At 35.6% G+C, this 12472-nt stretch overlaps 1 protein-coding gene across 3 annotated transcripts in view; it reads right to left on the bottom strand.

Moving 5' to 3' along the window:
• The window catches only part of LOC149776313 (uncharacterized), a 124489-nt gene that overhangs the window by 65715 nt on the left and 46302 nt on the right, over nucleotides 1-12472 (bottom strand). For all 3 annotated transcript variants that reach the window (XM_089942796.1, XM_089942795.1, XM_089942797.1), the window contains exons 12-14: nucleotides 4740-4805; nucleotides 4494-4570; nucleotides 3759-3833 (exon numbers count right to left, since the gene is read on the bottom strand). In XM_089942796.1, coding sequence (XP_089798922.1) covers nucleotides 3759-3833; nucleotides 4494-4570; nucleotides 4740-4805 — 218 coding nt within the window. The remainder of the gene's footprint in view (nucleotides 1-3758; nucleotides 3834-4493; nucleotides 4571-4739; nucleotides 4806-12472) is intronic.

Genomic DNA, 12472 nt, shown 5'->3' with positions numbered 1-12472 from the left:
AGTTACAACAAAATTACAACAATGTAAACTAGCTACACCTATCAATTCAAATAAAATTACAACAATGTAATCAAGCTAACCCTATCAGTTACAATTAATGACAACAATGTAATCTAGCAACACCTATCAGTTACAATTTTTCACAACATTGTAATCTAGCAACACCTATCAATTAAAATAAAATTAAAACAATGTAATCTAGCAACACCTATCAGTTACAATTTTTCACAACATTGTAATCTAGCAACACCTATCAGTTACAATAAAATTACAACAATGTAATCTAGCTACCCCTAGCAGTAACAATAAAATTACAACAATGTAATCTAGCTACATCTATCAGTTACAATAAAATTACAACAATGGATCTTGCTACTACTATCAGTTACAATAAAATTACAACAATGTAATCTAGCTATCCTAGCAGTGACAACAAAATTACAACAATGCCATCTAGCTACTCCTATCAGTTGCAATAAAATTACAACAATACAATCTAGCAACACCTATCAATTACAATAAAATTACAATGTAATCTTGCTACTCCTATCAGTTGCAATAAAACTACAATAATGTTATCAATGTACTCCTATCAGTTAAAATAAAATTACAACAATGTAATCTAGCAACACCTATCAGTTGCAATAAAACTACAACAATGTAACCAATCTTATCCTATCAATTACAATAAAATTACAACAATGTAATCTAGCAACACCTATCAGTTACAATTTTTCACAACACTGTAATCTAGCAACACCTATCAGTTGCAATAAAATTACAACAATGTAATCTAGCTACCCCTAGCAGTAACAATAAAATTACAACAATGTAATCTAGCTACACCTATCAGTTACAACAAAATTACAACACTGTTATCAATGTACTCCTATCAGTTACAATAAAATTACAACAATGTAATCTAGCAACACCTATCAGTTACAATTTTTCACAACAATGTAATCTAGCAACACCTATCAGTTACAATAAAATTACAACAAAATAATCTAGCTACCCCATCAGTTACAATAAAATTACAACAATGTTATCAATGTACTCCTATCAGTAACAATAAAATTACAACAATGTAATCTAGCAACACCTATCAGTTACAATAAAATTACAACAATGTAATCTAGTAACACCTATCAGTTACAATTTTTCACAACATTGTAATCTAGCAACACCTATCAATTGAAATAAAATTAAAACAATGTAACCTTGCAACACCTATCAGTTAAAATTTTTCACAACATTGTAATCTAGCAACACCTATCAGTTACAATAAAATTACAACAACGTAATCTTGCTACTACTATCAGATACAATAAAATTACAACAATGTAATCTAACTATCCTAGCAGTTACAATAAAATTACAAAAATGTAATCTATCTATGTCTATCTGTTACAGCAAAATTACAATAATGCAATCTAGCTAATCCTATCAGTTGCAATAAAATTACAACAATATAATCTAGCTACACCTATCAATTACAATAAAATTACAACAATGTAATCTTGCTACTCCTATCAGTTGCAATAAAACTACAATAATGTTATCAATGTACTCCTATCAGGTACAATAAAATTACAGCAATGTAATCTAGCAACACCTATCAGCTACAATAAAATTACAACAATGTAATCTAGCAACACCTATCAGTTACAATTTTTCACAACATTGTAATCTAGAAACACCTATCAATTAAAATAAAATTAAAACAATGTAATCTAGCAACACCTATCAGTTACAATTTTTTACAACATTGTGATCTAGCAACACCTATCAGTTACAATAAAATTACAACAATGTAATCTAGCTCTCCTAGCAGTTACAACAAAATTACAACAATGCAATATAGCTACTCCTATCAGTTACAATAAAATTACAACAATGTAATCTTGCTACTACTATCAGTTACAATAAAATTACAACAATGTAATCTAGCTCTCCTAGCAGTAACAACAAAATTACAACAATGCAATCTAGCTACTCCTATCAGTTGCAATAAAATTACAACAATATAATCTAGCTACACCTATCAATTACAATAAAATTACAATAATGTAATCTAGCAACACCTATCAGTTGCAATAAAACTACAACAATGTAACCAAGCTTATCCTATCAGTTACAATAAAATTACAACAATGTAATCTAGCTATACCTATAAGTTACAATAAAATTACAACAATGTAATCAAGCTACGCCTATCAGTTGCAATAAAATTATAACAATGTTATCAATGTACTCGTATCAGTTACAATTAAATTACAACAATGTAATCTAGCTACTCCAATCAGTTGCAATAAATTATAACAATGTAAGCTAGCTACACCTATCAGTTACAATAAATTACAACAATGTAATCTAGCTACTCCTATCAGGTACAATAAAATTACAACAATGTAATCAAGCTACACCTATCAGTTACATTAAAATTACAACAATTTAATCTAGCTACACTTATAAGTTACATTAAAAATACAACAATGTAATCTAGCTATACCTATCATATACAATAAAATTACAACAATATAATCTAGCTAAGTCTATCAGTTGGAATAAAATTATAACAAGGTTATCAGTGTACTCCTATCAGTTATAATAAAATTACAACAATGTAATCAAGCTATACCTACCAGTTACAATAAAATTACAACAATGTAATCTAGCTCTCCTAGCAGTTACAACAAAATTACAACAATGCAATCTAGCTACTCCTATCAGTTGCAATAAAATTACAACAATATAATCTAGCTACACCTATCAGTTACATTAAAATTACAACAATGCAGTCTAGCTATACCTATCATGTACAATAAAATTACAACAATGTAATCTAGCTATGCCTATCAGTTGCAATAAAATTATAACAAGGTTATCAGTGTACTCCTATCAGTTACAATAAAATTACAACAATGTAATCTAGCTACTCCTATCAATTACAATAAAACTGCAACAATGCAATCTAGCTACACCTATCAGAATAAAATTACAACAATGTTATCAATGTACTCCTATCAGTTACAATAAAATTACAACAATGTAATCTAGCTACCCGTATAAGTTACAATAAAACTACAAAAATGCAATCTAGCTACACCTATCAGTTACATTAAAATTACAACAATGTTATCTAGTTACACCTATCAGTTACATTAAAATTACAACAATGTAATCTAGCTGCACCTATCAGTTACAACAAAATTACAACAATGCAATCTAGCTACTCCTATCAGGTGCAATAAAATTACAACAATATAATCTAGCTACACCTATCAATTACAATAAAATTACAACAATGTAATCTAGCTACTCCTATCAATTACAATAAAATTACAACAATGTAATCTAGCTACTACTATCAGGTGCAATAAAATTACAACAATATAATCTACCTACACCTATCAGTTACAATAAAATTACAACAATGTTATCAATGTATTCCTAGCAGTTACAATAAAACTACAACAATGTAATCTAGCTACACCTATCAGTTACAATAAAACTACAACAATGTTATCAATGTACTCCTATCAGTTACAATAAAATTACAACAATGTAATCTAGCTACACCTATCAGTTACAATAAAATTACAACAATGTAATCTAGCTACTCCTATGAGTTAGACATGATTACAATGAAGAGTTTCTGCTGTGCCTGGGTGAAGTCATATTAACAAAATACATAGTGTATTAACCAAGGGAACATAAACCTTAAAGTTATCTTTACACAAATCAATGCTCATTACCTGTTATTGCTGGTAAACATTTATTTGTTAACTGCTGACAACCGCTTATATTCAAACTTTTCAATTTCTTCAAACCTGAAAAAAAAAAAATTTGAATTGTGTATGAAAGTCACACACAAAAAAATCAACAATTGAAAACATAAATATGAAACTTACTTGCAATATATTTTTAAAAAATTATCCACACTTCTTAGTCATGAATTTTGCCCCCCCCCCCACTTTCCATTCTTTGACCCCAAAGCTGCATTCAGGACTGCCATTGTCTTTCCAACCCCATGAAATCTCATACCAATATGATCCTGCAATCACTATAGACAACAGTTCTGGTTACAAAGAAGTGTCTATATCGCTTATTGAAATGTGGTCTTTCATTGGCCACCTCCTCCCTTGGGGTCAGCATCTAGGCTCCTTAAAACATGTCCTATCAGAATATTCCAAAAAAATTTTGGATATAAACAAGAAATTTGTAGTGATTCAAAAACTATTGCAGTGACATGCCATGTAATGTACATACAAAGGAGTTTTATAAAGTTCTTCACAGATCCTATCACTGATACAAAGGACTGGAGAGATAATGCCAACTTGACCTTTGATGTAAGCTATAACTTATGTATGTTACAAATACACTTATAGATATGATTACAAACTAAAGAACTAAATTAAATACAATTTTTAGTCAGTGTAAGTTTCCCTGATGTTACCCATCACAGAGCCCTGGGCTTATACTAATCTTACCTGATATGTGTTGAAGCCCACTGTCTGTAATTAAGGAACAAGAACGAAGACTGAGGTGAACCAGGTTACTTTGGAATCTGAAAATAATGACAGATTATCATTTGTTTCTTTTGTCCACATATTTAAAATCGATACTGGAAGATTGTTAGCATAGTGACACTCCCACACCCCCACCCTAACAATAACAAAATCTGAACAGAATGAATTTCTGGTAATTACAAGCACTTCACTGAGATAGTATCTTACCTGACTGCATGTAATAACTCATTTGTTGTGTAGGGGTAACAATCAAGAATAAGTCTTCTTAGATAACTGAAACAAACAAAAAAAGTGAGTAGCGGTCAACTAATTTGTGTGTTTTGTCATGTAAAGTAAGCTTGAATTGATAACTAAAACGACTTGATCACTAAAATATATGATATATATAAGAAATATATATAATACCCTTCATAAGTTACCTAACTAACCATACTTTTGTGCTGAAAACAAATCTTTCAGTAAATAATGTTTCTCCTAGAATACTTACCTGATGTGAGCACCATTACCTCACGAATCCAGCCCTCACAAACAGACATGATTTTGGTATTCCACAAAAACAGCTGAAAATTTGAAAGTGGGGTTTGGGGGTGTCATGGGGCAGTGGCCCTGATCAGGAGGTCAATGGGGTCTTCAGCCATAAATGCATTTTACAATCATAAAAAACTGCTCCTGGGGCAACTTTTGATCATAATATACAACAAAATAATCATTTCAAGAACAAACGTACCAAAAAAATTCAACTTTACTTGAATAATTTCACAATATTTATTGTCACATGAATTTGTTCTCCAATACTATTGGTGCTTAAGTTATTTCATGTGCATGTCAGTGTTCACATCGTAATTAAGTCAAAATAATTTCTCAATTTTTGCAGCAAATATATTATACTTCTCTCTTTTCATAACAAATCTGTAAAATAAACACCTAAGTACATCAACTATATACAAATAGTCCCATACATTGACCTGCTGATATTCTAGTCGAGGTCTTTTTGCGGTTTTGGCAAAGATCTGTTTAGCCTTTATTTTTGACTGACTTTTTTGGCTTAATGTGCATCGTTTCTTTTCCTTTTCAATGACAGCCTTTCTTCCTTTCAAGCTGGTGCTTGTATTGGCGACATGCAGCGCATCTGTTCTCTCATGCAAGAAATATTTCTTCTTATCATAATTAAATGCACTTTTTCCAGATACCTTCTGAGCTTCAATTTTTCCCTATGCAGTTTCTTTTGTAGGTGCTGTTCCAAACTCTACCAACAGCGATTAACGTAGAGCAGATGTCACAAAATGCCAGTCCTCTAGCATTCAGTTTTCTTATAAGCTAAATCTCTGTCGACTTTTCACTCCAGCCATTCCCATTTTCATACATTTTTTAACTTTATCTAAACTTCTCATGTCATGATCTCTCTTAACAACTAGGGATGCCATTTGTTTTGGCAAGCATGCTTCTTCTTTCCATTGCCATCAGTTTCCATTACATGAAGATTCACTGGATGTATTTAAACTTTTGACCAATCAGAATACTCTTTACAAGTTGTGGGCTAGCTAATATATGGATCAAATATGTTATATGGGTCGTTGCAGAATGGGGCAGAAGAGACTGTTTTTAAAAAACCAGATTGGAGACGATTAAAAAAAATAGACTATATCAAGAAAAATTGGATTCAAGTCAGGAGAAAAGCAGAATTCCACCTTAAAATGGAGAAAAACCATGCCTGCACAAATGACATAAATTGCTCTTTTCTGTCTATATTATATCCACAAGGGGCAAAAGCTCCTGACCATTACCTCCCCTTGCCAGATAGGTGGCACTAGTTTTAAGCTGAGTGGAACATTGTGAACAGGATGCTCACACTGCCAACAGGATGGGAGGGTATTAAAATAATGAGATTGGGTAAGCATTCTAGGAGAAACAATTTATGGACAAATGGTTTTCTCCTTCAAATATGTTCCCCTGATCACATTAAGAAGAATACATAAATGAGAAAGGAATGTTGAGCATCCTACCTATACCTCAGGTAAATTTTCAGGGAAGATGTAAGAGGAAATCGTAATGTTAATTGGGTCTGGTAGCCACCTGTGCTACTTATAATGGGCCTACCAGATCCAGAGTGTGTTACTGTGGAGTTAGGTCTAACAGATAGAAACTTGAGAAGATGACCGTGTGCACCAACCAACGGCCTCAATGATATATCTAATAGAGATATTCCAGTCAAAGGCAAGGCTTGCCGAGATTGCTCTTATCTCATGAGCAGAGATTTTCATGTGGCAACTATGTTCTGGTGAGATACCACTTCAGCTACAATGAGAGATCATGAGGGAATATGTCCACTTTCTCAGTTTTAACCTGAAGATAGAGATGTATTTGAGATTCATGGAATGGCTTAGTTCACTTCAGATAAAGTCTGAGAGCATGTACTGGAACTTGTTTGAATGCCTCCTGGAATGTGTCAATACAGGAGTGAGGTCATATAATGACATAGCAACCTATTCTTGGCAATGTAACTGGGTTGTACTGTAAGGACCAGAGAGTCGTCTGATCAAAACTGAAGACAAGCTGGTTCAACAGAGAGGACATGTATGTAGTTCATGACTTGGCATGCCAAAGCAAACACTATCTGGAAACCTGTTTTTATTAGAGGAGTTTGCATGAGGCCCAAGCTAAAAAGACTTGACCGTGTTTGAATTCAGCCAAGTCAGAACTCAGGAACTTGGAAAACTGTGTGATTGAGGCCAGTGCATGTCAAATATGTCCATCACATCTGAGGGATCATTTTTATGACCAAAATGCTCTATGCCATGATGACAGAAAGTTCCTAATATCATAGAATAGTATTCCTTAATAGTAACTAGGGACAACATTAACTCCTCGAACAGCCAGAGAAAAAGTCAGCTACTTGAGGGATAAAGGCACGCAAGGGATGATGTTACTGATGATAAACCAGCCATGAAGATATACCACTTTCCCTTATAAGTCTTTGAAGTAGCAGGCCTTCTGGCTCCTGTAATTCTTTCTATGAATGAAGGGTTAAAAGAAGGCACTGAAAAAAAAGCTAGTCCGACATTTGGTTTGAAAAGATCTGACCTGGTTGGGATTTTCCTTGATTGCTAGACTAAACTGCTGATATAGGACTTGTTCCATTATAGAGGAGCAATCAAAATCATCTTGCATTTCTGGTCCCTCAATTTCTAAGACCTCTGGGGAGTAGGTAATGGTCCACAGACCTGCCCAACTGGCAGAAAGAGAATCAATGGCCCAAGCCTCAGCATCCAGTACTGGAGAAACAAGGGTGGACAGTTTGTCATTCCACCGTGTCAAAATAAAATTGATCACTGAATGTCCCATACCATACAAATCTGATGAAATACCAAAGGATGGAGGGACCATTCTGTATGGAGAATATCCTTGACAGAAAATCAACTGGGAATGTGCTTGAGATGTTGCTATTGTGTTGTGCACACCAATGGCAGACCTGCTAACCCTAACGAGATCGTCTCAGTAAGGCAGCAGACGTTTTTCCATAAGTTTGACCAGATTTCAATAAGTTGTGAAACAAAATATCATTGTCAAATTGGAAAGCATGTATTTAAAAAGTTCCATATTCCAAACTGATGCATCGATGGTAAGAATTGTGTTCATCTTAAAAGTTTGTAAAGCACACGTACACCTTATTAACCTCTAGTACAGTTGCACAAACTTCAGTTCCATACCCTATGCTGCTCATTGGCTGGTTGCTATCTCTCAACTTGATGTACATGCTACATGTCTGCGACATGATGCCCCAGTGCTAGACATCACTATAAACTGCCACACTGCAGACATCGTAGCGATATGACTTAATAATTGTTAAAGCTATGTTAAAAATCCAAATCACACACACACACTCAACTTGATGTAATTCTTGGATTTCTTTTTCTTCAGTACACACGATGGAAATCAAAACTCCCAGTATGTGACATACTCAAAACAACACATGATGTCCCTTCCTGCTTTTATTCAGAACAAAATGAATATTCCTTTTTATTCTTCTGTACTGATTATTACAACTTTTTTAAGAGGCTTTTTTATATCTTTTGTCTTTAAGGGGGTGCTCACCAGTTAATATGTACTTTTGAGAGAGTCATATATGTAAGTTGAAGTAGTTCGCATTTAAAACATGCACAATGGAGAGAATGTTGGCATACCTCTATGCTACATTAATGTAAAGTGGATGATATTTCTTTGGATATTGTACTTTTGGAAATTTTACATGATTTAAGCACACTGCTAACTAAAATGACTGCTCCCTTCTGCTAAAAAATCAGCCTGAATTAGTCTAAAGTACACTATACATAGCAGCTATTAAAATAGGGAAAATGAATTTTGCCACACTAGACAATACCAGCTTCTGAAAGTGCAATGAATGAATTACCAAATATATAAAATGTAAAAAAAAGTTATTGGCTCTTTTTTATACAATTTACCTCTGAAGTTCAGGAAGTGAAAATGACCAAGTAGAGCTAGCACTTTTTTGAAAGGTGCACATCTGAAGTAAGGCCAAGCTGTATACTCTATAACACATAGTACACCCATCAATCATACACCAAAATAAAGGGAATTAAAGGTTCTCTGAATTATACCCAAGATATACAAGGTCTTTTTTAAATAGCCAGTATAACCAGCGAGGAAAGCCAGGGAAATTCTTTTTTCTTTAAAATCCTAACCCTATGCAAAATACGAAACTGTAGAGCGCCACCTAACAGGTATCAGTAGTTGGACGCCATCTTAAAAAGTTCTATAATCAACAATTTGATCATGCAGACACTTTGCTTGGAAAAATATGTGTAGTTTAAAGCATCTGAGATACAGCTATAAAGCTAGTCTGGTTCTCTAATTCCACTAAAGATAATGTGAAATGATGATCCAAATCAAATCCTGATGAGCCAATTATCAGGATTTAACCACAACAATCATATTTCCATAGTTTTTCCTTTCATTCTGTACGTCCGTATTTTAGGGGTAATCTTCATAAAACTTACTGCAAAATCATAAGGGTTGGCAGGTCTGCAATATCAGAATTCCCATGAGCATGAACTTGCCCTGAAGATGGTCTCTTCAAAAACGAGAAACCTTGATGATAGCTTTCATTTCCAATACACTGATGTGGAGACCCATGTCCTCTGGATCCCACTGGCCACTAACATTGGGGAAGCTAGTCAACAGATGGGCTTCCTTACCATGGGTACTTGTTTCGGAACATGCACTCATGTCCAGTTGGGACTGTTCCAGAGGTATTCCTGTTTTGAGACAACTTTGGTTGTGCTACTGATCAAGGAATGAGACTAACTCACTTGTAATGCTAATCATTACAAAGGGGCACCAATGAAACAGCAAGGCCACCTACAAAGGGCACTGAACAATCTGAGGAGTTGCAGAAACTCCCTGGCTGCGATCCATTTCTTGTTGGAAATGGAATCTATAATCTCAACATTTCTGGCTATCTGAAGGTGAGGAAGACATACCAAATGGATGAACTGTTGGGATTGACAGTTGTTGTTATTGTAAGGTTTAACGCCATTTTTCAGCACATGATAGGCTATACATGGCGGCCAGTATTAATGGTGGAGGAAGAACCCGGGAAAACCCCGGAAAGAAACACTGACCCACGAGAATCTACTGGCAAGCTTTCTCATATACCCACAATGGCTGAGGGACTGACAGAGACTGGATGTTTTCCCAATTGATTAGAAAGTCTAGATGAGTTAAAAGGGATATGAGAGTGTTCTTTCCTTTGGCTAGAATTGAACTTGCCATAGGTTTCTGGAGAATGTGATTGGAGGGGACATGAACCAATGGCAAGAGGGTGGAGGCTTGGAGGTAGATAAACATTGTTTCCTACCCCCTCAACATGACTTCTCTGAGACTGATTTGCAAATTTTCTCCATATTAGGGCTATGATTGAGGCAGGCTTTAGAGATGTGCAGCAAACAATCCTGCATCCATTCATCTCCGGTCATCACATCTTTGAGGATGATCTAGAGTTGATTTATAAGGCAATTGTGGCTCCACAGTGAGATGGAGGGGCAGTTCTTGGGCTGCCTGCTTCCACACTTCATCTATCTTGCCAATGAACAGCAAAGGTGAACTGAAAGGAGTGGTTTGCAGGGTCAGGACATGCTGTGGTTTGAGTGAAGTTGATTGTAAGCATGCATCCCATTACAGAAGTTCAAGGTTGGCAGATGTCAATGCATTATCCAGTGTATGGTGGGGCATCCTGTTAATCACCTCTGATATACTAGCCACTGACTCCAAGGCATGCTCATTGCTGCAAGTCTGAAGATCACAACAGACACCAATCCAACAATGAAGAAGTGGCTATTATACTGTGAACAATCTTCAAAATGGTGTGCAGAATGTCTTTATTCACCTTATAGTAAACAGGTTAAGTAAGACAGACCAGAGCATAGTTGCTGTCTAGTGCAGGGAGATCTTTAGAAATATGAGATGCAAAGGATACTGGTACTTGAATTTTTAAAAGAGGCTTTGAAATCACCAATGTCACTGAACTTGACAGATAGCCTCTCTGCAATTTCCAGACTTTCCAAGACTGTGAAAGAAAATGGAGGAGCTGACTTCCTGGTTAATAATGGAAGTCTTGACCATGTTAGGCTTATATTATTCCCACATTGTGCAGGTCATCCTGGTCAGGATCAAGATCAATGTCCTGATAATACATTCCCGGAGGCATAGATGAGGCATCTCCATCGTCACTAAGACTGTCACAACCATGTGAGAGGGAAAACTGAGTAAATGGCTAGTTGTATCACTAGGATGTAGTCATCAAATCAGTATGGACAGCTTGTCAAAATTTAAATCAGTCAGTACAGTTGTTGTGCATATAGATGGCAGAATAGAAGGCAGTACTACCAGAGTACTGGTAAAGTTAGGCAGATGGACGGATCTAACAATAAGCTCCCTGGCAATGTTAATATTACATGGCTCTATTTGACTAGGCATGGGGCAATATACTACAGAGGCCATATGGATGCTGAAGGGTATGGATACAGAACCAAACAGCTGGATCATAGTGTTGGCAGCTGATGCAGCATCAAACTGAGGTGTGGCTAGATGGCATGGTTCTTTCGAGTCATGTATAAATCCATGTGTGCCCAGACTTACAGGCCTGAAGGCCATGCTTGGACTTACACCATATGAGGTGCCTTGAGTTAGGTGAATACTACCCCACAGTGTCGAAATTCTCATGTGAAACAGAGGGAAGGATAGGGGAAGCGTGATCCAAAGACATATCTACTTTGTCATTGCTTATTGTACCAAGAAATGTTTCTCAACTCTAGAGAAGATATAGACAGTTGAAAAGTCAGTTTTCTCCAATACCGTGGCCAAGTGGTCTAAAGCGCTCTCCATTACGGATCATTGCCATCTCACCTCTGTCTGTGTGGGTCGAGTCTCGGATTCGGCCAATGTGGGTATGTGAGAAAGCTTGCCAGTAGCTTCTCAAGGGTCGGTGGTTCTTTCCGGGGATTTCCTGGGTTCTTCCTCCACCATTAATACTGGCTGCCATGTACAGCCTATCGTGTGCTGAAAAATGGTGTTAAACCCTACAACAACAACAAAAAAATTCTCCAATACCTGTAACTGTATTGATAGATAAAGTATATTGTTATCTTCATTGAGGGGTATGGCCCCAATGCCCAATGTACTATCCCACCAGGCAGGCCATGTAGTCAGAGATCACAGAAACTAATTGTGCAAAAGTGACAAATTCAAATAATTAAGGTCAAAATTAATATTACTGAAAAATTTTAAAAATCTTCAACGGATTAATGAAATTGGCACAAATTTCCAATGGGACAGAAATATCAATGTTGTTCGCAGTGAAAGATTGAGACAAGCACCACTTGTGAATGGCAAGGGGAGATAATGGGCTATTGTTATTGCCCTTT

This window comes from Sinohyriopsis cumingii, chromosome 18, assembly GCF_028554795.1.
Source record: "Sinohyriopsis cumingii isolate HCF-2022 chromosome 18, ASM2855479v2, whole genome shotgun sequence".
In the NCBI taxonomy this organism is placed as follows: domain Eukaryota; kingdom Metazoa; phylum Mollusca; class Bivalvia; order Unionida; family Unionidae; genus Sinohyriopsis; species Sinohyriopsis cumingii.
Note: the sequence above shows the minus strand (reverse complement) of the source record. Positions and strands in the feature narration are given on the sequence as shown.